This window comes from Micromesistius poutassou (assembly GCF_964030765.1).
Source record: "Micromesistius poutassou genome assembly, chromosome: 16".
Taxonomy (NCBI): Eukaryota; Metazoa; Chordata; class Actinopteri; order Gadiformes; family Gadidae; genus Micromesistius; species Micromesistius poutassou.
This window is the reverse complement of record NC_140286.1, coordinates 13490770-13516137: the sequence shown is the minus strand read 5'-3', so window position 1 is coordinate 13516137 and position 25368 is coordinate 13490770. Positions and strand designations below refer to the sequence as shown.

At 49.8% G+C, this 25368-nt stretch overlaps 3 protein-coding genes across 4 annotated transcripts; 2 read left to right on the top strand and 1 right to left on the bottom strand.

Annotated features, from left to right (window-relative positions):
• Positions 1–1839: 1839 nt before the first annotated feature.
• On the top strand, positions 1840–9847 carry saga (S-antigen; retina and pineal gland (arrestin) a; the record flags this gene model as incomplete). Its single annotated transcript, XM_084480693.1, has 13 exons — positions 1840–1887; positions 2410–2470; positions 2830–2874; positions 3502–3701; positions 4221–4280; positions 4544–4611; positions 5470–5605; positions 6660–6744; positions 7080–7152; positions 7310–7447; positions 8335–8412; positions 9169–9228; positions 9721–9847. 13 exons carry the CDS (start codon positions 1840–1842, stop codon positions 9845–9847), a joined length of 1179 nt encoding a protein of 392 aa, XP_084336819.1.
• A 2144-nt stretch (positions 9848–11991) lies between these two features.
• LOC311360664 (uncharacterized protein) lies at positions 11992–15819 on the bottom strand (the record flags this gene model as incomplete). The annotated part of the gene is made up of 5 exons (XM_084480783.1): positions 15721–15819; positions 14774–15230; positions 14303–14383; positions 13839–13919; positions 11992–12929 (listed from the first exon to the last, which is right to left on the bottom strand). Exons 1-5 carry the CDS (start codon positions 15721–15723, stop codon positions 11992–11994), a joined length of 1560 nt encoding a protein of 519 aa, XP_084336909.1. The 5' UTR covers positions 15724–15819.
• A 3263-nt stretch (positions 15820–19082) lies between these two features.
• On the top strand, positions 19083–25299 carry proca (protein C (inactivator of coagulation factors Va and VIIIa), a). Of its 2 annotated transcripts, none has more exons than XM_084480470.1 (9): positions 19083–19186; positions 19694–19877; positions 21200–21357; positions 22204–22228; positions 22774–22884; positions 23210–23350; positions 23680–23798; positions 24118–24235; positions 24552–25299. In XM_084480470.1, the coding sequence occupies exons 2-9, from the start codon at positions 19808–19810 to the stop codon at positions 25142–25144; spliced, it is 1335 nt and encodes a 444-aa protein (XP_084336596.1). In that variant the 5' UTR covers positions 19083–19186; positions 19694–19807; the 3' UTR covers positions 25145–25299. The 2 variants fall into 2 exon arrangements, with proteins under 2 accessions (XP_084336596.1, XP_084336597.1); XM_084480471.1 differs by lacking the exon at positions 19083–19186 and adding an exon at positions 19292–19314.
• The last annotated feature ends 69 nt before the right edge of the window (positions 25300–25368 follow it).

The following is a 25368-nucleotide window of genomic DNA, read 5'->3' as shown; positions in this document are numbered from 1 at the left end:
CAACAGTTCACACAGGTCAGTGTGTGTGTGTGTATGTGTGTGTGTGTATCTTTTTCAAGGGATCCAAACTTCTTGAAGTTACTTCTTAATGACTCTGTACTGTCTAAGCCCTACCTGCTTCTTAATGACCTGTCTCTCTACTGTCTAACCCCTACCTGCTCCTTAATGACCTGTCTCTCTACTGTCTAACCCCTACCTGCTCCTTAATGACCTGTCTTTGTACTGTCTAACCCCTAATGACTCCTTAATGACCTGTCTCTGTACTGTCTAAGCCCTACCTGCTCCTTAATGACCTGTCTCTGGACTGTCTAACCCAGGGGTCGGCAACCCTAGGCACGCGTGCTACCACTGGCACGTGGACGCATAATCATTGGCACACTTGCACTTTATTTATTTTTTTCATAATCAATCAATCATTCAATCATTACTATCGATTTGTTTTGCACTTTATTCAGTTTTGGGCATTTCCTCCCAGTGCAAATATGTTTAAATGAGTTACTGAAAGCAGTGTTCTGAATTGGGATCAATTAAAATTAATCGTTTTTAAACCTATGTTGTGAGTAATAGAGAAGAAAATATTTAAAAGATTGTTGCAAGTGGCCTGTATGCATGGCCTTCACATGTTTTTTTGCAAAGCTGTACATGTCTTAAAGATATTGATGTGGATGTTTCCATCATTCTCATATAATGTCTGTTTTTACATTTCTCAGTGCAAATATGTTTTTGAGTTTCTGAAAGCAGTATTTTAAGATGGGATATATGTAATTATAATTTGTTAAGCCCATGTTGCAAATATAACAACAAAAAAAAACTTTAAAATGTTGATGCATGATTGTGGACTATATGGAAATAATACAATTCCAGGTCTTCTGGAAATGTTTTTGGTCACTGTGTCATAATTCAGCTTAATATTTAATATATTGTTCCTTAAGGCACACTCATTAACGAGAAAATGTCCAACTGGCACTACATGTTGAAAAGGTTGCTGACCCCTGGTCTAACCCCTACCTGCTCCTTAATGACCTATCTCTGTACTGTCTGACCCCTACCTGCTCCTTAATGACCTGTCTCTGGACTGTCTGACCGCTACCTGCTCCTTAATGACCTGTCTCTGTACTGTCTAACCCCTACCTCCTCCTTAATGACCTGTCTCTGTACTGTCTCACCCCTACCTGCTCCTTAATGACCTGTCTCTGGACTGTCTGACCGCTACCTGCTCCTTAATGACCTGTCTCGGTACTGTCTAACCCCTAATGGCTCCTTAATAACCTGTCTCTGTACTGTCTAACCCCTACCTGCTCCTTAATGACCTGTCTCTGTACTGTCTAACCCCTAATGGCTCCTTAATAACCTGTCTCTGTACTGTCTATTCTAACCCCTACCTGCTCCTTAATGACCTGTCTCTGTACTGCCTAGCCCCTACCTGCTCCTTAATGACCTGTCTCTGTACTGCCTAGCCCCTACCTGCTCCTTAATGACCTGTCCCTGTACTGCCTAGCCCCTACCTGCTCCTTAATGACCTGTCTCTGGACTGCCTAGCCCCTACCTGCTCCTTAATGACCTGTCTCTGTACTATCTAGCCCCTACCTGCCCCTTGACTCTGTAAGTCTCTGTAGTCCACTGGACTAAAGCGTCTGCTAAATGAATGAGATAAGATAAGAAGGTAAAGTGTCCTCATCTGACAGTTGGTCTGGTGGATGTGAATGTGGATTCTGTTTCTAATGTGTTGTTACGCATCTGGGTGAGCGGTGAACAACGTCAGCCACTCCTTCACCGCGATAGGTCACATGTGATCAGGTCGTCCTCCTGTCCTCCTCAGACTTTTACTCCACCGGCACCATGAGCACCAGGAGCGTCATCTTCAAGAAGATCACCACCGACAAATCGGTAAGCTGGCGAGACACTTCTGAAGGTTCACAAAGGCTCTGACACTAGACACACTGACCAGGTACTACCCAGACACTAACCAGACACTTACCAGTCCCACTAACCAGACACTAACCAGACACTAACCAGACCCATTAACCAGACACACTTACCAAACACACTAACCAAATGCTAACCAGACTATAACCAGGCTGTAACCAGACTAAACCCGAGGATAACAGACTCTAACCAGACCATAACCAGACTATAACGACCATAACCCGACTACAGGGGAGGTAAGCCTGTGTATGAGTAGTAAACAATAAGGGACTCCACAACATATTTGACCCTGAGGGCCAGACTAGCACAGCATTATAACAGATTACAGATGAGGTGAGCATTAGCTCACTGAGGTGTGTGTGTGTGTGTGTGTGTGTGTGTGTGTGTGTGTGTGTGTGTGTGTGTCTGTGTGTGTGTGTGTGTGTGTGTGTGTGTGTGTGTGTGTGTGTGTGTGTGTGTGTGTGTGTGTGTGTGTGTTTACAGGTTAGTGTTTACATGGGTAAAAGGGATTTTGTGGACCATGTCCACTCAGTTGAACCAGTTGGTGAGCTCCTTTTTTCTATTATTCTATATATATTCTATATCTATATCTATATCTATATATAGATATAGATATATAGATATAGATAGATATAGATATATATATATATATATATATATATATATATAGATGTATGTGATGTATGTGAAATAAGTAGTATTAGCTATATATAAATTACTTATTATTATATATTCTTTGTTTACTTTACTTTAGTATCAGTTCTTTACTTTATTTATATAAAATACGTTTAAAATAAGTTATTTAGTAGTGGTGTGGAGTAGTTGTGCAACTATTAATAGTTTTTGTTTAGCTAAATGTAATAATTCACGCTTTTGATCATCTGCACCGCCCCTGACCACCAGATGGCGTCCTCCTCATCGACCCAGAGGCCCTGAATGGCAGGAAAGGTATACCCAAATGATCTCCTAAAATAGTGCAGATTTCTGACTTTACGGATCAACAACAACAACAACAACACAACCGTACACGTAAACATGAGTAGCCTGAACTTTGGTGGATGGTTGGCCACCAAGCACTGCGTAGAATGCTCTCTAATTTAACTAATTCCAGAGCTTCATTCTCCTAGATGTATGCTTAGGATGCTTAGTATGCCTATGGAATATAGCCAAGGTCCATGCTAGCATTTTAATAAAAATTAATTACAACATACATACATTCCTTGCAGATTGGAAATGTGGCTGCTAGTGTCGTTCCAAATGACTCCTATTTACCTGCCTTATTAATGCAAGGATGTATGCTAGGGTAGAGTCATGCAGAATTCATCCTTGCTACCTGCCAGGTATCATGCTAGACTTTGTTGCTAGCATGAGGCTAGCAGTTTCAAGGTATGGTGTGCTATTATTAATACAGTCATATTATTAATACAGTCATATTAATAATACAGTCATATTAATAATAGGAGATTCCTGACCTCAATCACCATCAGCTATTGAAAAAAGTTTTCTGTAGCCCATAAGATAACCCAGGAACACTGTCTACATTTGGGCTAAAAATGCCTCTTTGGCCCCCTCTAGCGTTTGTCACACTGTCCTGCACCTTTCGCTATGGCCGAGAAGATATGGACGTGATGGGCATCGTGTTCAGGAGGGAGCTTTATGTGTCCACCCGCCAGGTGTACCCCCCTCTCCTGGACCGGGAGGAGGCGGTTCACACCAAGATCCAGGGGAAACTGCTGCGCAAGCTTGGCAACAACGCCTACCCCTTCTTCTTCGAGGTAAGATACCACCAATCTATCTCTCCGAAGGAAAATGCCCCATGACCCCGTGTGATATCTCAGGGGAGGTCCCAAATGTTGAGGTTGGCAGGAGTTGCGCTGGAGTGAAATGTAACAATCCAAACCTAACCCTAACCCTAACCCCCTAACCCTAACCCTAACCCTAACCCCCTAACCCTAACCCTAACCTTAACCCTAACCCTAACCCCCTAACCCTAACCCCCTAACCCTAACCCTAACCCTAACCTTAACCCTAACCCTAACCCCCTAACCCTAACCCTAACCTTAACCCTAACCCTAACCCCCTAACCCCCTAACCCTAACCCTAACCCTAACCTTAACCCTAACCCTAACCCCCTAACCCTAACCCTAACCCTAACCCTAACCCTAACCCTAACCCTAACCCCCTAACCCTAACCCTAACCCTAACCCTAACCTTAACCCTAACCCTAACCCCTTAACCCTAACCCCTTAACCCTAACCCTAACCCTAACCCTAACCACTATCTACTTCCTACAGTTTCCTGATAACCTGCCTTGCTCAGTGGGCTTGCAGCCGGGACCCAACGACTCTGGCAAGGTAAAGCACCAACGAGGGGTTCAGGCTGTACAGCCTCTGCTGCTCTGGATGGGAAGGTGGACCATGGCCATCATTAGCTAGGATGAGTTAGGATTGGTGTTGGTGTCCAAAACGAACCAAAGGTGTCAACAATCCGACGTTTCCATGATTTGTCTCGGGAAACAGTGTTAATCTTGCCGGCCGCAATTTTTCACAACACACGCATGAAGCGGTGCTCTTCTGGGTAAGCCGTCCCTTTACGATAACGTCCTCTGACTTTACAGCAATGTGCAGTGGAGTTTGAGATCAAGGCTTTCAGCGCTGAGAGCCAGGACGCAAAGGTTCGCAAGAGGTGAGAGACTGGAACTGACAGCTTCAGCTTCTTAGGCAAAAACGTTGACAGAGGCAGCAAAACAACAGCAGGAGATTAGAAAGTCCACAAATTGTTTTGCCAATTTGTTTTTATTAAAGGTGATTAAAGGTGACACATTATATCACCAGTTATCCGTGTGATTTAGCTATTACAAGCCGTTTTGAAAATCTGCCTCTTCTGAGAGGAGTGGCGAGTGGGCAGTGTCCAGAAGTGGGCATGTCCACCTAGATGTATGCTGGATAGTTCAGTCTTACCAGCCTACCCAGAGGACTATAACGAATGTTGCTCATCTATCCAGCACACATCTAGGTGGACACGCCCACTAGTGATGTCAGAAGAGGCAGATTTTCAAAACGGCTTGTAACGGCTAATCACACTCACACCTGGTGGTACAATATGTCGCCTTTAAGTAATGGAGCCATGTGGGTTAGTGGGTGTTGAGGGCGAATCTAGCCAACACACCTCAAAGGTGTTTTACCGTGGTAGTTACAGCCCTTGTTATGAGGGGGCCGGCACAGGGGAGCTGCTAAGGTGTTTGAATCCCAGTCGAATGGCCTGGAGTCCATCCCCGATTCCAGCTAGTAGACAAACCAATATCTGAATTCACTGTCAGCCAACTTGTGTGAGAACGTCTGCTAAATAGTGAGCCTGAGTGACAGTGCTGTTCTCCAGCCTATCCCCTGATGATGCTAAATAGTGAGCGGGCGTGACAGTACTGTCCTCCGCCGCCCCTCTGATGATGCTAAATAGTGAGCGGGCGTGACAGTACTGTTCTCCGCCGCTCCTCTGATGCTGCTAAATGGTGAGCGGGATTGACAGTGCTCTTCCTCACTGCAGGAGCGCCGTGAAGCTGATGCTCCGGAAGGTCCAGTACGCTCCCGAGACGGACGAGCCGGTGGAGCCGGTGACGAGGAGCCGGGACTTTGTCACGGCCGACAAACCGCTGCACCTGGAGGCCACTCTGGAGAAGGACGTGAGCGGCAGAGAGGGCGTAGTGGGCGGAGCCTCAAGACCCACCTGTTCAGAGTTCACCTAGACTCTGCAGAGAGAGTCCTCCTCCCCTCCTACTTGTTATACTTGTCGTACTGCTGCCTTCACGTTGCTATGGAAAAGATGATGCTTTCCATTTGTGAACTGGCAATTACGAGTTGCGTTGTGTTCAAGTGCTTTTGGTTGTCGTAGTGAAGTGAAACACGGCGGACCCACAGATCCCGACCTGTTTACTGTTGAAAAGGTCAAAGGTCATCTCATCTCGGCAGCTCGTGTATCAAAATATTCTACGAGCTCTCCAGTGGAAATTACGACGTGAGGGGGTATTCATGTGCAATTTTCACGTCGGCTTTTGGTATTTACCATCATTTCCATAGTACATGAAGGCACCATACGTCCTGGCACTTGTGTATGTACGCACTTCGTATGTCATACTTGGTTATGTAGCCTCTTATCCTGGCGATCTCTGTTGAATACGGGGAATGGGTTAGCCCAGCGATTGTTAGCGCTTTGCACTTGGTTCTATGAACATCCTCACTGTACCAACAGCGATATATTGTTTCGCTTTCTTATGACAAATGTACTTATTGTGAGTCGCTTTGGATAAAAGAGTCTGCTGAATGCCCTGAAGGTAAATGTAAATGGAGCCTCACGGACCGAGAGGTCCTGGCCGCGACCTACTTCCCTAGTCACCTGCATTGGAATTCACTGAATTCACTGAATTCACTGAATTCGTAGACTGGACTGCATTTATATAGCGCTTTTATCCAAAGCGCTTCACAATATTGCCTGACATTCACCCAGTCATGCGCACATTCACACACCAACGGCGGAGTCAACCATGCAGGGCGACAGCTGGCTCGTCGGCAGCAGTCAGGGTGAGGCGTCTCACTCAGGGACACCTCGTTGGCTGGGTTACCAGTCGACCCGCTCTACCTCCTGAGCTACTGCCGGCCCCTTTCGTCTGCTCAGTGGTTTTACACTTTCCTTTGTACGACGCAATATTGGTGATATTGGTGGCCCCCTCTCTCCTGCAGACCTTCTACCACGGCGAAACCATCAATGTGAACGTGAGCGTGACCAACAACTCCAACAAAAACATCAAGAACATCATCGTCTCTGGTGAGGAACCCAGGAGGAGCTGCCTTGTTTTAAACATAGAGCGTCGCAGGGGTAAAGGTTCTGGGTTCGATCCCCAATGTCCGTAGTCTACCGGTTGGCAGCCTTGAGCCAGATGGCCACGGCCTCACCCCTACCTAGTCCTTAAGTTAAGATAAGATGTTCGTTATTATTCACAGACGAGCACTTAGGGAAGGGTCAGTCATTTTGCCAGACTAAATAGTCAATAGTCGATATTGATTTACTTTATTTCACCTGTCTCTTCCCCTCTCCTCTCCTCTTTCTCCTCCCCTCCCCTCACCTCTCCTCTCCTCTCCTCTCCTCTTCTCTTCTCCCAGTGGACCAGGTTTCCACAGTGGTTTTGTACAGCAATGACAGCTACGTCAAATCCGTGGCCATCAAGGATTCTGGGTAAATGTCTGATGACCTTGTTATGTTCGTAGCGTCGTCATGGACCTCTTAAGTGATGTGTCTTCTGGCTCAGTATTCAAGTTTAAAGGTTGGACAGTAAAGTCAATTGGTCGGAAAGTAGCCCTGTTTTTTAAATGCTTGTCTCCTATTGGCTCAGGGATGCTGTCTCCACTGGAGCAAGTCTGCAGAAGGTCTACACCCTCCTTCCCCTATTGGCCAACAACAAGGAGAGGAGGGGCATAGCGCTGGACGGCAAGCTGAAACATGAGGACACCAATCTGGCATCCTCAAGCCTGTGAGTAGCCAATCACAGACATCAAGGGCGATCTCAGTCAGAGCTAATCACAGTGTAGAACAGAAGGACTTGTTTGGTTCTGCACCAACGGTTACGGCGCGTTCACACTGTACACGTCCGTCGACGGATGACGGAGGGTGTGTCTGACAAATGGGTTATGCGATCTGATTGGCCGACGGATCCGTCGCTGCCTGAAAAGTTGAACATTTCTCAACTTTTCGTACGGACGTGTACAGTGTGAACACGGCATTACTCTTCGGGTCATGTGGATGGGGTTATTTAGTTGTTGTGTTAATTGCAGTTCGAAGGAATACACCAGCTGAAAATTATGGATTACATATCAATTAATTGACACACACACGAGGTGAATCACAGGACTTGGGCGCTTTTGCCTGGTGGAGAAATGACAGGAGATCTCAGGCCATCTCCAGGATCGCCGCCTGCACTCATCTCGTTCACGCAGGACACATCATGTGTAATTAAAGCATTCATGGTAGTTTAACAGACAGATAGATCTGCTAAACCATGAAATCCTTCAAAAACCAACTCTACCACGACCAGATCAAATATAAATAGTGTTCAAAGTCAGCAGAGTGAAGGTTAGTTATGAATCAAATAAACCTGACCAGAATGAAGATTAGTTATGAATCAAATGAGGTTTGAGTGGCCACTGGTTAGAATAAATGCAGTCCATTTACCATTCATCATCTTGCATTATTACTCATCAAAACATGAGTTACAACCTCAACCAACACTTTTATAACGATATATAACCCGTTGACGATGAAGATGTCTGCTGCTGTGACTGACTCAGGTCAGGCATGTCCGAGCTCTGAAATGATTCCCGAATAATGCGACATGTGATGTTATCATGTTCTGCATCTCAGCATCAAAGACGGCGTTCTGAAGGAGGTGATGGGGATCTTAGTCACATACAGAGTCATGGTGAAGCTGATCATTGGAGGGTAAGTGGAGCTGTGTGCACAAAGGGAAGTCCAATGCTCCCTCTGCTATTGGCGTTCAAACTCTGGGGTGGAATGCGTTGCTTTTCCCCATAGAGACGTTTAAAGAAAAGTACATCATAGGCTTTACTGCAAAACGGAAGTCAGCATTTCTTTTGATTTGGACCTTTATCAAAAGCACAGGATATTGCATGTTGTTTGATGTCATAGCACGTTTCAGAATGCAGTATTTTCTTTTAAAACATTCAATGGGAAAGTCAATGCGTTACTCGCTCAGCTTTGTAACGATAGCGCTAGATGGCGAGGGCTTTACCCTCCCTTTCCTAATGTGCTTGAGCGGAGATATAAGCATACATCCTGTTTCAAATGGTTGCCTTTGCTTCACTTCACTTCTTTTTTGTTGTTGTTTCAGGCTGATGGGCTCCAGGTAAGGTCACCTCTTTGCTTATTTAACACCCAGATAGTAACCCAGAAAGTTAGATAAACCAGTTGCCTCTACTGACGACCTGTGTGAAGACATGACCTGTACTCACCTTGTGATGCTATTACCTGTTCTCACCATTGAGATGTCATCACCTGTGCACACCTGTGTGATGTCATCACCTGTACTTACCTGGTGTGGTCATCGCCTGTACTTACCTGCTGATGTCAACACATGTACTCACCTGGTGATGTCATCACCAGTACTCACATGTGTGATGTCATCAGCTGGTGATGTCATTGTACTCACCAGTCTGATTTATATTGGTTGTGTTCCAGTGAGCTTGGCCTTGAGGTTCCCTTCAAACTGATGCATCCTAAACCAGATCCAGGTAGTGTGTGTGTGTGTGTGTGTGTGTGTGTGTGTGTGTGTGTGTGTGTGTGTGTGTGTGTGTGTGTGTGTGAGTTTGCGTGCATGTAATCGACACATTCGGTTTCACGTTAGTTTACATTTTATATGTTGTTGTTTTTTTTTATTTAAATTGTATTGATTTTTCACAATATTAACACAATATCAATGAGGAGAGCAGGGGAGAAAAAAGCTTACATATTATATGTTAACTTGAGCCTGTCCACAAAAACAACTGTCTTTTTTTTTCCTCTGGTGCCCCCCACAGCGAGGGAGAGGTAAGACGAAACCTCTGCCTTTTTATCACCAATTTATGCGCGTGTTTCTATGTGTGTGTTTGTGTATTTGTGTGTGCTTGTGTGTGTGTGCGTAGGTGTATTTGTATGTGTACACATATGTTTTTTCTTCATTCTTATCTGTGCGTGTTTTATGCACATGTGCAAAACTGGTGTGTGTGTGTGTGTGTGTGTGTGTGTGTGCAGTGAGGTGGAGGAGGAGATTGTGTTTGAGGAGTTCAAACGCTCCAACATGAAGGGGATGAAGGCTGACAACGACGAAGAGGACGGCAACGTGTCCGGGGGGGACGACATGGCCCCCAAGGAGAAATAAGCCCCTCCCAAGGAGAGATAAGCCCCTCCCCCTGGCGAGGAGCTCAAAGAGTGTTTGTTAAAACGACAGTTCCACCGACCGCTTGTAGTCCATGGTTGCTTGGTCATTTGTAGCACGTGCTAATAATAATGTTAACATGTCGGTCTGTCACTGTAAATGTGAGATACTTTTGTCTTTATTGTTGATCCGATTTTTATTTCCACAGAGATGATTGGGCCCTTTTCTACCCTCGACCCTCGACCCCGTTTCTCCTTCTAATGTCAAAAAATGAATATTAACCCTGAGTTGATAATTTGAATTGGTCCCGATCTAATCAAAGCCTGAATCCTCACTGTCCTCCTCCCATGTCTTCTTATGCGCTGGTAACCCAGTTCACTCATGCGCCCTCATATTTAGAAAGTAAATTGCGCTCTAAAAGCCATTTCATTTTGTCGTTTGTCGTCGTTTATATTCCATTGACAAATGTTACATCTAAATTCCCCCACAAATCTTTGACGGTCTATGGTTCTTGTTAATGTTCTGCACATCCCATCCCACTGAGAGTCCAATTAAACTTTAAAGCTGCAATAACCAATGTTTGCTCTCCATAACTGGCACACCAAGAGCAAACCTTTGCTCCGTTAGGTTTCAGAAGTCGATATTTGTCCGTGTCCACAGTCAAATATATGGATGCAGTGTTCGTGACGTCAGCCATTTAGTTTTATGTTTGCCAAGTGAGTGCTTCCATTGTTTAAGAGCGCTGAGATCTGCCATCGATTTTAATCTCATTTTCATTCACGAGAATGCATGCTAGTCTCCACCGTGAACCCCCTAAAGGCCGTTAGCGGAACTACATGCTAGTCTCCACCTACTGTATATGCAGTCGTATCATGGTTGTTGTTATGAAAATTACATTCAATGATTGTTGATATTGTAGTGAACAATATTAAAAACATCAGCCTCCATTTGAAGTTTCAGTTTTAATTTATTTTCGAAACAGATTGAAGTTATTGAAGAAGTAAAGCATGAAGCATGTTTAGCGGCGTGTCTCAAACGGCGCCCCCTGTGGCGGGCCATCATACATATTGTCATCGTGAACACAACAAGAAAGCACATTCACAAAAATGATATTGTAATACAAGCCCCTCCCCCGGGGCTGGTCCCAGCATAGCGCGACTCTCTAGTGTGTAAGCGCTGGGCAGACAGGCTGAAGCGTCACTTTCTTCATCTCAGATGCGGACTTGTTCACCAGCATTGCTGACGTGCATTGCTGCACAACAGTGTTGGCGACAAGTAGTGCAGTTTAATTTGACCTTTTCCTTCATCAAATGAATTTATTTATGATAGATTTCCTCTACTCTCCCAGCCCCCTTCTCCCTCTTTCGGCGCTCCTGTCCTCCCCTCTCCTCCCCTCTCCAGTGCTTATCAGCCTCCTCCTCTTCGCATCAAGTGTCACGGAACACGTAACCACGATGCCAGACTCGGGCTAAAACGCTTCAAAATACCGGTGGCAAGACTTGGTAGAAATCTATGCTCAGGCGTACATTTCGGGGGGGGGGGGGGGGGGGGAGAAGCACTGCATTGTGGGAAAACATGCAAATTAAACATCCCACACTTAAATTGGAATTTTTCTCTGGAAAAACTCGGGAGCGATTTCAGATCTCCAGCTTTCCTGGAAAGGAATGTTATTGATATGCAGCGGCTGTACTATGCAGGTTCTCCAACGCGTCAACCCTCTCTGTTCCACACCTGTTTTGAAACTCTAAAAAGATGTGTCTGCTATGATTTAACCTAATGCTTATCTCAAGAAGTTCCAAGAGAGACTTAATGTTCAGATCCAGCGAGATCAAAACAGGAGACCTAGAGTTTTTAGAAACAATCAGGCCTTTGATTGCAAGATCACTACACATCTCAAAGATCTAACACACTTAACATATTCATAAGCCTTCTTTGTTGTTGTTCGTGTGTGCGTGTGTGTGTGTGTGTGTGTGTGTGCGCGTGTGTGTGCGTGTGTGTGTGTGTGTGTGTGTGCGCGTGTGTCTGTGTGTGCATGTGTAACCCCATTCAAAATCGCGGGTGCACATTTTCTGCTGTGTGCACATAGCCTAGAGCTAGGCCGACCCCTGGCTGGCTGGCTGGCTGACTAACTGGCTGGCTGACTGGTTCTATGGGACGGTGGTGGGCGGCGCTGTAGCAAGCGATCCCCAGCTGTACACGGCCGTGGCAGTCTCCTCTCCGAGATGGCTGCCCGAGCTGCCGTCCCGTCCCGTGATGGGGGGCGGCATGCAGTTGTCGGGTTTCAGCAGGAAGCCCGTGAAGGTGCTGCTGTTCTCGTCGTCGGCGATCATCCCGTTGTTGGCCTGGTCCTTCACCAGCAGCCACACCTCGTCACCCTGGCTCAGGTGGAGCGACACCTGCTGGCTGGCCTCGCCCGGGATGTTGGTCACCGTTGTCCTGACGATCGGCCTGAAGTTGAGGAACAGGCCGACCTTCAGCGGCTTGCCAATGACGGCCAGGTGGTAGCTGAAGACGTAGCTGCCGTTGACGGGCGCGCGGTAGATGCCCAAGTTGGGGTTGAAGTTGCCCTGGTTGAAGAGCACCATGGGGAAGGCCACCGGCCGGTTGGGCGGCGGGTACGACGAGAACAGAGCGGAGGAGAACGCCGACTGGATGGCCGAGGGGCAGGGTCCGGGGGCCCCCATGAGGCCCATGAGGCCCATGGCGCCCTGTGGTCCGGTCCCCCCCTCGGCCCCTGGAGCGCCGGCGACGCCCTGGTCTCCTTTCTGCCCCATGGGCCCCTGCGGCCCCGGGGGGCCCTGCTCCCCGTCAGAGCAGTCGCACAGGCCCTTCTCCCCCTGCATGCCCTTCATCCCGTTGGCCCCATTGGCTCCGTTCAACCCCATGTCTCCCTTCAGTCCTTCGGGGCCCATGGGCCCCCTAGGGCCCATCAGTCCTTGGAGGCCCCTGCCGCCGGCACTGCCAGGGAGTCCAGGGGGGCCCGGTGGGCCCTGGACGCTGTCACATGACACAGGGCAGGTACCGTGCTGTCCGGGAGGCCCCATTACACCCTGGGGCCCCACAAACCCCATGTCCCCTTTGTCTCCTAGGAACACACACATACACGCACACACCACACACACACACACACACACAACACACACACACACACACACACACACCGGCCTAGAACGCGTGCTTGCGACTATCATTTGACTTACATGTGACCACCATGTGACCACCATGTGACCAGGCGCGTTTCAGATCAAGCATGCGTTGCCTCGCATAACATAATGCATTCTGGGAGAAAAACATCAGAAATGCTATGATAACTGATGATAAATGATAACTTCCCTATGCGACATGTCAAATGGCTTTAAAAACTCACGGGAGCTCCAGGGTAACTCCCTCCGTCTGCTTTTCTGTACATATGGTCTCAAATAAATGCGGACATAAGACACACCCCTCAACATATTAAAAACGTTGCCCTAGTTGGTTGGAACTACCACGTGGAATTTCTCCTTTCAAAGAGGCGTGCCCTCTCCCAAACTATGCTTATTAAAAATAGACGACTTTGTGAACTTTCACTTCGTCACTCATCATGTTAATCTTTTATGAGGGAAAGGGGCTTCAGACTGTTTTCAATGAAACTACAGTTGGTGAACAAAACCCCTTGGCTGCCCTGGGCGGGCCATCTTCTTTGTTCAAACTATGAGAGGTGCACCTGTGTCCGACCTGACGTGGTGGGATCTTCCCAAGTCTCGTGCATGCATGTGCTCAAATGCAGACGACCCGAAACACGGCTAATGTCATGTGACCGCCATGTGACCGTCATGTGACTACCATGTGACCACCATGTGACTAGTTTGAGGCTCAGGCTGTGTTCAAGTGGAGGATGGGTCTCTGTATTTAGCGAGTCACTCAGGCCGTTGGGCTCCAATCAGAACGATGAGTCAGGTGACGTCGCCTGTGAGGCCTGCTACGATACACACTCACAGACGGGATGCGCACAAACCTTTGAACCCGCGGGGCCCCACTGTTCCGACAACTCCCGCTGGGCCCATAGCGCCTTTCTCTCCATCATCTCCCTTCTGACCTGAACACACACACACGGACACACACACACGGACACACACACACACACACACGCAAACGGACACACACACACACACACACACACACACACACACACACACACACACACACACACACACACACAAACGGACACACACACAAACGGACACACACACACGGACACACACACACACACACACACACGCAAACGGACACACACACAAACGGACACACACACACGGACACACACACACGGACACACACAAGTTCCCGGGACGTACGACAGAATCAGTACGTGTGCTCAGTACAGGGTGGAATTTGGGAATTTCCCTGGTGGTGAAATACACAAGACATCGAAACTGAGATCAAACTGGATCCGACCAGCCGACAGATCCTCCTACCTACCCTTCAAGCCCGGCCGGCCCGTGAACCCCGGACGACCTCTGAACCCCGTCATGCCTCTCCTCCCTGGGCTCCCGGGACGTCCTAGTGGTGGGTCATCAGAAGACAACAACCTTACAATACGACCGCACAGGGAATTGAACCCATCACCCTGCAGTGTTAGTGCCTTGCTCTACACAGGGAATTGAACCCATCACCCTGCAGTGTTAGTGCCTTGCTCTACACAGGGAATGGAACCCCTCACCCTGCTGTGTTAGTGCCTTGCTCTACACAGGGAATGGAACCCCTCACCCTGCTGTGTTAGTGCCTTGCTCTACACAGGGAATGGAACCCCTCACCCTGCTGTGTTAGTGCCTTGCTCTGCCTACCAGACCGCCCTTCCCCCCTCTCAAAGGCGGCGTTTTGTGACTGGACCGACGGAACGGGGGAGCAGAAACTGTCTATTGAAGGGTCTATTGAAGGGGCCCTACGTGCCTGGCATTCCTCTGGATCCCTGGTCTCCCTTGGAGCCCTTGGCTCCTTTGCAGTAGCGGCAGTACCCGTGCGGCCCCATCCCCATGTCGCCCATCCCCATGTCGCCCATCCCCATGTCGCCCATCTCCATGTCGCCCATCTCCATGTCGCCCCCATGTCGGTTGTTGCCCGTGTTGTTGCCCAAGGCCAACATGTAGTTGTAGTCGGGGCCCGGGTCATCCTCGGTTGTGGGCGGGGGGTACATGGAGACGGTGTTGGGGTCGCTGCCGTAGGTGTGCTGCTCGTGGACGGGTTCGCGTGGCGTGACCAGGGTGGTGGTGTTCTGTACGGCGGTGCCGTTCTGCACCGTGGTGGTGGTCTGTACAGTGGCGGCGGTGGGTCCGTGGGTGCCCGGGTGCACATGGTTGGCTGTGCACACGCAGGAGAGCAGGAGACCCGCCAGCAGCCTGCAGAACATCTGGAGGAGGACAGAAGCGTCAGCACCCCAAACTGAAACTACCCCCCCCGGCGCCACTCGGGTTCCCCCGCTCAGGTCCTGCTCGGTGGTTAGATGACGTCATCACCAGACCACTGGTCTCGGGTGGACACATGGGAGGGTTTGCGATGTCACTGGTGGATTTCCGAACAGGGTGTCACACTCTCGTGGTGACCAAGTGACCAGTGACCAAGTCCCAATGCCGACAACGTGATTAAGGAAATATCGCTTTCAATCAACTTGTGCATAAACAGTACAAAAAGGCATTCAAAGGATTTGAAATATGTTTGGAAAATGTTTATAATCTCTTATTCCTTTCTCTTATTCTCATTCTCTCACTGAAGTAGACGCAATTTATATTGGAATAAAATATACCCAATGTTTTAATAAAAGTTTTACCCCCACCCCCACCCAAAAGCTATCCATCCCTTTGGAGTGAGGCTCGCAGACTGGCGGCGCCCATCCTACTCACCATGTTGCCCGTTTTGTCTGAGTCCCGTCGCCTCAGGAGTTTCTGGGAAAATGATGAGCAGCATTCGGTTCGCCCATCAATTTATAAGCCTCAGTCTCCCCGGCCCGAGTCCACCTCTCACGCGCGCGAACTCCGGGAACGCCAAAACTCTGGAGGATGGGAGGGGAACGCCGAGATGACCTCGTTAAGGATAAACGGCATTGAAGAGATTAAAAAAAAGAAAAGAGAAGAATAGAAGGCAGTCTTCCTCTGGCTCTGTCTGTCCTCCACCCCTCTCTCTTTCACACCCCCTTCATTCTCTGGGAACAAGGCTGTCCTGCCACTGGGTGTTAAAACCACAACAAACCTCAGGTCTCAATAACAGCCACCCTCCAGAGTCCCGGCTCACCCTGAACCACCCTGCTGGGACCCGAGGTGGGCCCAGCTCCGCTGTAGCGGGGGTCCGGTCTGAGAAGGGGAAGTCGGGGTTCTGGTTTGCGAGGTTCGTTTCGGTTTGGGAACCCCTCAGGGAGACAAAGCAGAGCTATTGAAAGGAAGAGGGGGGCGATTGATACCCTTTCTATATCTCTGCTTGTCTCCCTCGGTTTACGTAAACCGAGGGAGACAAGCAGAGACATGGAGGGTAAGAGAGAAAGGGGTTCATTTCATCTGTAGGACCAATCAGATGCCGTTGTTTGATGGAGAATTCTCCTTTTAATTCTCCATTTAATGCACAGGATTATGGACAGCAGCCGGTCCAATGGGACGTAAAGGTGAAACCTTGTTCTAAAATGCCCCCGTCACATACGTAACCACCTCTGTCTGCGCTCACATTCCTCCCTCACTTTCTCCTCTCCTCGGGTTGCGTCTCATCTCTTATCCCTCCATCTCCCTTTCTGCCTCCCGCCCCCGCCTTCTTCCCATTGTTGGGCCGTGTTGGCGCTGGAGCTCTTCACAGGTAAGACAATCTTGCACACGTCCCTGCCCTACTTCCTGCTGGAGGAGAGGAGTCCACCAGGCAGGACGAGGCCAGCTCCACCTCGATGGTGTGTACCGGTGGAGCGTTGTAAATGGTTGACGGACTGCATTTATACAGCGCTCTTCTAACCAGCGGCCACTCAAAGCGCTTTACAGTATCGCCTTTACAATAACATTCACCCGTTCATGCACACACGTTCACACACCGACGGCAGTGTCAGCCATGCAAGGCGACAGCCGGCTCGCCGGGAGCAGTTAGTGGTGTCTTGCTCGGGGACACCTCCAAACTCTGGGAGGAGCCGGGTATTGAACCGGCAACCTTCCGGTTGCAAGCCAACCCGCTCTACCTCCTGAGCCACATGCCGCCCGGGGTGTGGGGTAAGGGTATGATTCAGGGCCTTGGGTTTGAGGGTAGGGGCAGGGGTAAGGGTAGAGCTGTGGTACGGTTAAGGGGTTTAGGTAGAGGTTACAGTTAGGGTTAGCGGTTCTGGAGAGCTAGGGGATGAGTCTGTGGGTAGAGGCAGAGGTTAGTGGTTAGGGTTAGCGGTTAGCGGTTCTGGAGACCTAGGGTTTGAGTTTGTGGGTTGGGGGTTAGGGACGGGGTGTTATTGGTGGGGTACAGGTCCGTGCGCGCCGTGTCCGGTGCCGCCTGTCGTTTAGGAGATCTGCTGAGATCTTCACAGCAGAAAACAAAAACGAAAAAAAAAAAAACACACAAAGAAACACATAACAAAAAAAAAAACGAACCCGGGGCCGGGGTTTCTGGGAAACCTGCCAAAAGGATATGAAGAGGAAGCGCGGGTCGAGCCAAGATGCATCGGTTCCCTGACCCCCTGCGTTGTGTGCCTGGCGACCCCTGCTGTGTGTGCGTCCCGGTGGCAGGGCGGGGCGGCCTCTCCTCGCTGGAGAGCGCGCCCGTCACCGGAGAGGGGGCCCATTATCCGAACGCGTTTCTGAGGAGAAATCAAAACAGGGAGCGGGTCACAAAGGCAACCCGAGCCCGGGGAACAAGGCCCCGACACAAAGCGTCATCGCGCGGGGACAATGGCTCACCTTAATACCTGCCCCGGTTTCCACCTCCTGCTCACAGACACACTCACCTGGGACTCACACCCGCGCGCCCATCAGGTCTGCTTTGTCCCCGCTGAATGTGTTCTGTGGGTGTGTTTGGGGGTGTGTGTGTGTGTGTGTGTGTGTGTGTGTGTGTGTGTGTGTGTGTGTGTGTGTTTTTTGTGTTTACGTGTGTGTTTGGGGGTGTGTGTTTGCGATCATGTGTGTGTGTGTGTGTGTGTGTGTGTGAGTGTTTCAGTGTGTGGGTGTGTTAAAGAACGTCATGTCATGTTTGTGACTGTATGTTTGTGCGTGTGTATGATTGTGCGTGCAAGTGTATGTGTGTGTGTGCCTATGTGTGTGTGTGTGTGTGTGTGTGTGCCTGCGTGTGTGTGTGCGTGTGAATGTGTGTGGCGGTGTACGTGCGCACCTGTGTTTGTGTATGTGTGTGTGTGTGTGTGTGTGTGTGTGTGTGTGTGTGTGTGTGTGTGCGTGTGTGTGTATATATGTATGTGCGCACCTGCACCTGTGTGTGTGTGTGTGTGTGTGTCATGCACTATCATGCCTATGTAATGCATCCACCCACCTTTATGTGTTGGTTTCTCGTTTGGCTGGAGAATGACTACCCTGGATCTGTGTGTGTGTGTGTGTGTGTGTGTGTGTGTGTGTGTGGTTAGTGTTTGCCTGTAGTGTGGGTGTACTCAGACAATGAGGTGATTCAAGGGGGCTTGTATGAAGGATATCGTCCTACTGCTTTATGTAAGGCAGGGAGTCATTGTACAGCTCAACCACACACTCTCTGTATTTGTTATTTGTTATTCGACATTGGAATTATTTTTATCATTTTGTTGAATTGGTATTATTAACCATGTTATACATTTTGCACGAAAACCGTTGGTGTGTTGGTGTGTGCTGCTGTGTGTATGTGTGTCTGTGTCTTTGAGTGTGTGTGCGAGCGTGTGTCTGTGTGTGTATGTGTATATGGTGTGTGGCTGAGTTTGTGTGTGTATGCAGGCATGTTTCTGTATGTGTACTTGAGTGTGTGCATATGTGTGTATGTGTTAGTGTGTGTATGTGTGCGTGTGTCTGTGTGCGTTTGTCTGTGTGTGTGTGTGTGTGTGTGTGTGTGTGTGTGTGTGTGTATGTGTGTGCGTGTGTGCGTGTTTATGTGTGCGTGTGTCTGTGTGTGTATTCGAGCGTGTGTGTGTGTGTGTGTGTGTGTGTGTGTGTGTGTGTGTGTGTGTGTGTGTGTGTGTGTGTGTGTGCATGTGTGTGTATTCGAGTGTGTGTGTGTGTGTGTGTGTGTGTGTGTGCAGTGCTGGTGGGCTCCATAGGGCTGAGGGGTGTGTGTGTGTGTGGGGAACACACAGACTGTGGACTCTCAGTAAACATGGGGCGGGTTACAGATTAACAACAGACTAAACACCAGCAGTCTGACACCAGGACGCCACCAGCACACGTAAGTCGTCTTAAAACCCTTCCTCCTCTGGTCTGAGCTCTTCTTCTGTCTCCAGGACCCCGGACCTAGGTCTAGACCTAGCCCTAGCCCTAGTCCTATCCCCGCAGCGGGCCACTTGAGGGTCAAAGGTCAGTAGCGTGGACTTGCTGTGTGTTAGAGCGCCCTGTGAGGGCCAGCTCTGCCATGGGTCACCCTCACGTTTGGGGTTTAACAAGACGTCTGAAATGACCTCGTCTTGGATATGGTTTGGTTTGGTTGTTTTGTTATCGTTGAGCTGATTTCCGTGTACCCTGCAGGTCCTTGTCTCAGGTTACATACTCCAATCAATACATCTATTGATGACCGCACGTTCACATTTAAACGCATCACATCCGCGTTGGGACTTCAATGCTCATTTTGAATTCCGTCATCAAACACACTTTTCACACGTTGTTCAGTACTGAAAACACGATTCAAATGTCCACTTAGATGTACTACCCCATTAAAACATGCCTATTCCATCCACAGCTAACAGTCAACCGTGAGTAAAGATAAACACAGAAGAGCAACTCTGCAGAGATCTCCATTGGCGGACACCCTCATCGTCTCCGTGTCCTATTGGCTGTGCTGGTGATTGATGCCATGGCCAGACTCCTCCTCTGTGTGTCAGCGGCCATAGCGCTCTGCTCCACAGCCGCCGTCTGCATGTCAGGTAGGATTCCTCCAGCTCCTCTGACCTTCTCCTCCTCCTCCTGCTCCTCCTCCTCCTGACTCCTGCTCCTCCTGCATCTCCTCCTCCTCCTGCTCCTCTTCCTTCTGACTCCTGCTCCTCCTGCATCTCCTCCTCCTCCTGCTCCTCTTCCTTCTGACTCCTGCTCCTCCTCCATTTCCTTCTCCGCCTCCTGACTCCTCCTGACTCCTCCTCCTCCTGACTCCTGACTCCTCCTCCTCCTGACTCCTGCTCCTCCTCCTGACTCCTGCTCCTCCTCCTCCTCCTCCTCCTCCTGACTCCTGCTCCTCCTCCTGACTCCTGCTCCTCCTCCTCCTCCTCCTCCTGACTCCTGCTCCTCCTCCTCCTCCTGCTCCTCCTCCTCCTCCTCCTGCTCCTCCTCCTCCTCCTCCTCCTCCTGACTCCTGCTCTCACGCTGCACCGCACTGTCCTGGTTCTGCTCTGAACGGGTTCTTCAGTCATACACCAAACCCCTCAGAACCAGGGTAGAACCAGGGGTTCTGCTCTGAACGGGTTCTTCAGTCATACACTAAACCCCTCAGAACCAGGGTAGAACCAGGGGTTCTGCTCTGAACGGGTTCTTCAGTCATACACATCTCACATGGCAGACTTTCGATTCATACAATTCAATGAAATTCATTTCAATTTTATTTGTATAGCCCTTAATCCCAGGTACAGTCTCAAAGGGCTTTACAGGCAGCAGGCCATATATTAATGACCCCCCCGCCCCCCGACTCTAGCCCCCCCAGAGGGCAAGAAAAAACTCCCTTAATTAGCAAGGAAGAAATCTAGAGAAGGGACGCAGCATCCCTCCTTCAGAGTGGGGGATCCCTCCTTCAGAGTGGGGATCCCTCCTTCCAGGTATGAAGATTCATATCTCAGTCCGATCACTGCAGGATCCTAGATTAGATACTAGATAGTTTAACACTGAATACAGAATCCAATTATGCACTCGGGTCTCGGCACACCAGAGCTAACGTTTATGGTTCACCATACAGAGACGTCTGGTCTCAGGAGGTGAAGACGCTGTTTCTTACAAACCCTACAAAACGTCTCATTAGCCAACACAACTTCCAGGGGACTTCCTGCTGGTGTGGTTCTCATGTTCCTGTATGCATGGTTCTGTATGCGTGGTTCTCATGTTCCTGTATGTATGCTTCTGTATGTGTTCTGTATGCTCTCTCATGTTCCTGTATGGTTCTGCATGTGTGGTTCTGTGTGTGTGGTTCTTCGTGTTCCTGTATGTATGTTTCTGTACGTGTGGCTCTGCATGTTGTCTGCGTGGTTCGGTGCGGTTCTCTCAGTGTTCTCCAGCGGCCCTGAAGCCCACACGGTTCTGCGGTCCAAGCGGGCCAACAGCTTCCTGGAGGAGCTGAAGCCGGCCAATAAGGAGCGGGAGTGTATGGAGGAGCTCTGTGACTTCGAGGAGGCCCGGGAGATCTTCGGGACCAAGGAGGCCACGGTGAGGCCGGGGTGGTACCCCCTGCTGGGTGTTACCCCTTGCTGGGTGGTACCCCCTGCTGGGTGTTACCCCCTGCTGGGTGTTACCCCCTGCTGGGTGGTACCCCCTGTGGTCACTGTCCCATTACAGCTCCCTGTTAGGTGTGGTTACACAAGTACCGTGTGATAAGCAATGTACGGAAGGAACACTTCCCTCAGTGATGAGCAGTAGTTCATTAAGTGATTAGCAGTAGTTCATTAAGTGATTAGCAGTAGTTCATTAAGGGATTTACTCACTGATTACATTTACATTAAGGTATTTAGCAGATGCTTTCATCCAAAGAGACTTACAACAAGTACATTTTTCAGAAGAAAGAGAAACAACAATATATCGCTGTCGGTACAGTAAGGCTGTTCAAAGAACCAAGTGCCGAGCACTAACAATTGTTAGGTTAACCCATTCCCCGTATACAACAAAGATAGCTAGGATAAGATGCTACACAATGCTAAGTACTATTTCTAAGAATGATTTGATTTGGAGTAATTCACTAACTGATAGTAGTTCATTAAGCACTTAGCAGACGTTCACTTGTGGCTACGGATCATTAGGCACTTGAATATCAATTCATACCCTTATGAGGCCTTTCAAATTGATCAACTATCGTGATAGCTTATCAGTCAGGAACCTTCCATGATCCATTTACATTATTAGGGGGCCGGAAAGACTGGGGTCCCTACTCTGAGATTGGAAAACACTGCTCTCAACTCTTGATACAAAGTGATATATCACGTTTATAAAGGGGAAGGTAATGGCGAATAATACGATAGACCGTATGAATTCATGTCGCTGTCTGTTGTGGTGTTTCAGTTGGAGTTCTGGACCGTTTACACAGGTAGGAACAGCTTGTCAACAGCATTAACTGCCTTCACTTTCTGAATATAAAGTGGTACAATAGAAACACTGGACAAATGGAATTTCCCCCAGATTCATAATTGCGTCTGCGTATCCAATGAGTCGAGTAATTGTTCAGTATTGATCATGTATCGGGTTACTTCCTCGTTGGGGCGAAAGGTTTCCCCATATCCGTGGTCTACCTCCAGGCATCCTCTAGCATGTGTCAGTGAATGTGAATTCACTGTCATCCAAGTGACATTTGATCAAAGTGTCTGCTAAAAGGGAATTACACCATGCACTTACTTTGGTGCACTGGGATTGGTTGCAATCAGTCCATTTTGATAGGTTCACTGTAATTGGCCCATGTTGTAATTGGTCCACTGTAATTGGTCCAGTGTAATTGGTCCACTGTAATTGGTCCACTGTTATTGGTCCACTGTAATTGGCCCATGCTGTCATTGGTCCACTGTAATTGGTCCACTGTAATTGGTATACTGTAATTGGACAGCCCCTGAAGTGTGTTGACCCCTGAGCTGTGTTTAGATGGAAACCAGTGCAGGTCCAACCACTGTGTGAACGGCTCCTGCGTGGACCTGTACCAGGCGTACGCATGCCGCTGTAACCCGGGCTACGAGGGCAAGTACTGCGACCAGCGTAAGTACATTAGTAGTACTGTAGTAGTGAGTAGAATACGTTCTGTTTCATCTACCTAACCACCGTTCATCTCATACCTAAGTGAGTGCGTGTCTGTGTGTGTGTGTGTGTGTGTGTGCATTTGCGTGCGTGTGTGTGCGTATGTACGTGCGTGTCTGTGTGTTTGTTTCTGTGTGTGTGTGTGTGTGTGTGTGTGCATGAGTGTGTGTGTGTGTGTGTGTGTGTGTGCATGAGTGTGTATGTGTGTGTGTGCATGCATGTGTGTGCGTGCATGTGTGTGTGTGTTTGCTGCATGTGTGTGTGTGTGTGTGTGTGTGTGTCTCAGCCCTGGCGGCCACCAGCTGCTCGGTGGAGAACGGTCAGTGCGACCACGAGTGCACGGAGAGCGCGGACGGCCTGAGTCGGACCTGCAGCTGCCTGGGCGGGTACCGTCTCCACGACGACGCCAAAAGCTGCGTCCCCATGAGTGAGTGGACAGTGTTATTATTATTAGGATCAATAATATTAATCATCACTATTAAATAAAAAGGAAAAAAATGCTCAATGCTTCTTTTTGTGAGTGTGTGCGCGTGTGTGCGTCTGCATGGGTGCGTGTGTGTGTGTGTGTGTGTGTGTCCCTGTGCGTGCATATGTGTGTGTGTGTTGTGCTTGTGTCTTTGTCTGTCCGTGTGCTTACGTGCATGTGTGTGTTCTTGCTGTGTGTTGCTGAGTGTGGGTGAGTGCTTGCATGCATGCTATGTGTGTGTGTGTGTGTGTGTGTGTGTGTGTGTGTGTGTGTGTGTGTGTGTGCTCCAGGCAGTGCGTCCTGTGGTCAGCTGCGGCTCTCCAGGACCTCCTACAGCGGGCCCATCCAGGGCCTCACCCCCTGGGTGAGCGGGGGGGAGGTGGGCAAGAAGGGAGAGAGCCCCTGGCAGGTAGGCTGGGCCGCCTCCACACACACACACACACACACACTACACACACAAACACACACACACACATAGCACACACGCAAGCACAAACACACACACACACACACACACACACACGCACACACAGCATGCACGCAAGCACAAACACACACACACACACACACAAAGTACTGTACCCAACACACACACACACACACACACACACACACACATAATGTACAGTACTATACTGCTGTACTACTCTTCATCTTAATATTATGCCCTGTGTGTGTGTGTGTGTGTGTGTGTGTGTGTGTGTGTGTGTGTGTGTGTGTGTGTGCAGGCGATGCTGCTCAACCACGAAGGGAAATTCCACTGTGGCGGGGTTCTGATAGACGAGAACTGGGTCCTGACGGCGGCCCACTGCCTCAGCAAGAGCACCCGCTTCAAAGTCCGCCTCGGTAGGCCCCGCCCCCCGTGGGCCTCGCTCACCTCGCCGCCATTCAGCCGCCATCTTGAAATAAAGTGAAGTACTTGTCTGTGTGTCTGTGTACATGCGCGTGTGTGCTTGTGTGTGTGTGCATCTGTGTGCGTCTGTCTGTGCGCTTGTGTGCGTTTGCGCGCGTGCGCGCATCTGTGTGCGTGCGCTTCTGTTGTGCGTTTGTACTTCCTACGTGTGCGCGTGTGTGCGTTTCTACGTGTGCGCGTGTGTGTGCGTTTCTACGTGTGCGCGTGTGCGTGTGCGTTTCTACGTGTGTGTGCGTGTGTGCGGGGCAGGCGACTACGAGCGCTACACCCTGGAGGGCACGGAGGAGACCCTGGGGGTGATGCGCGCCATCAAGCACCCCGCCTACTACAACCGCGAAATGGTGGACCACGACATCGCCCTGCTGCGGCTGGAGCGCCCCGCCCAGCTCTCCACCTGGGTCGTCCCCGCCTGCCTGCCGCCGCGGCCCATGGCCGAGCGCGTGCTCCACCTCAACGGCACCGTCACCGTGGTGACGGGCTGGGGCAAGGAGCACCAGGACAACCCCGGCGAGGCGACCGTGGTCTTCAGCTCGGCGCTGAACGTGATCCAGGTGCCGCTGGTGGAGCGCGGCGAGTGCCAGAGCCACATGGACTTCAACGTGTCGGAGAACATGCTGTGCGCCGGCGTGCTGGGCAGCCCCATGGACGCGTGCAAGGGCGACAGCGGGGGCCCCATGGTGACGCTGTACCGGGGCACCTGGTTCCTGCTGGGCCTGGTGTCCTGGGGGGAGGGCTGCGGCCGGCTCAACAAGCTGGGCGTCTACACCAAGGTGGCCAACTACAACGAGTGGATCGACACCGTGCGCCAGGACTGGGACAGGACGCACGGGCGGCGCGGCTGATCCCTGCCCGGTGGGGGAGGGCGGGGTGGGGGGGGGGAGGGAGGGGGTGGGGGGCCGGGTGGCTGTTTCCTGTCCTGGGTCCTCCGCCATAATAAAAGCCCTCTCTGACGGAGGAGATGTTGCACAGATTCGGTGAATAAAAACTGATTTCTCTGCGACAGGCTCTTTTTTTTTCTTTTCTCTCTCTTATTTCAGGGAAGTGTCGTAATACCCAATCACATCTA

What these genes read in the sequence shown, in the direction of transcription:
- proca (XM_084480470.1), top strand. Translation starts at nt 19,808, where the DNA reads ATGGCCAGACTCCTCCTCTGTGTGTCAGCGGCCATAGCGCTCTGCTCC. An exon ending in AGGGAGAGAGCCCCTGGCAG is followed by an intron (nt 23,799 to 24,117) that starts GTAGGCTGGGCC and finishes GTGTGTGTGCAG; the next exon opens with GCGATGCTGCTCAACCACGA. An exon ending in CCGCTTCAAAGTCCGCCTCG is followed by an intron (nt 24,236 to 24,551) that starts GTAGGCCCCGCC and finishes TGTGCGGGGCAG; the next exon opens with GCGACTACGAGCGCTACACC.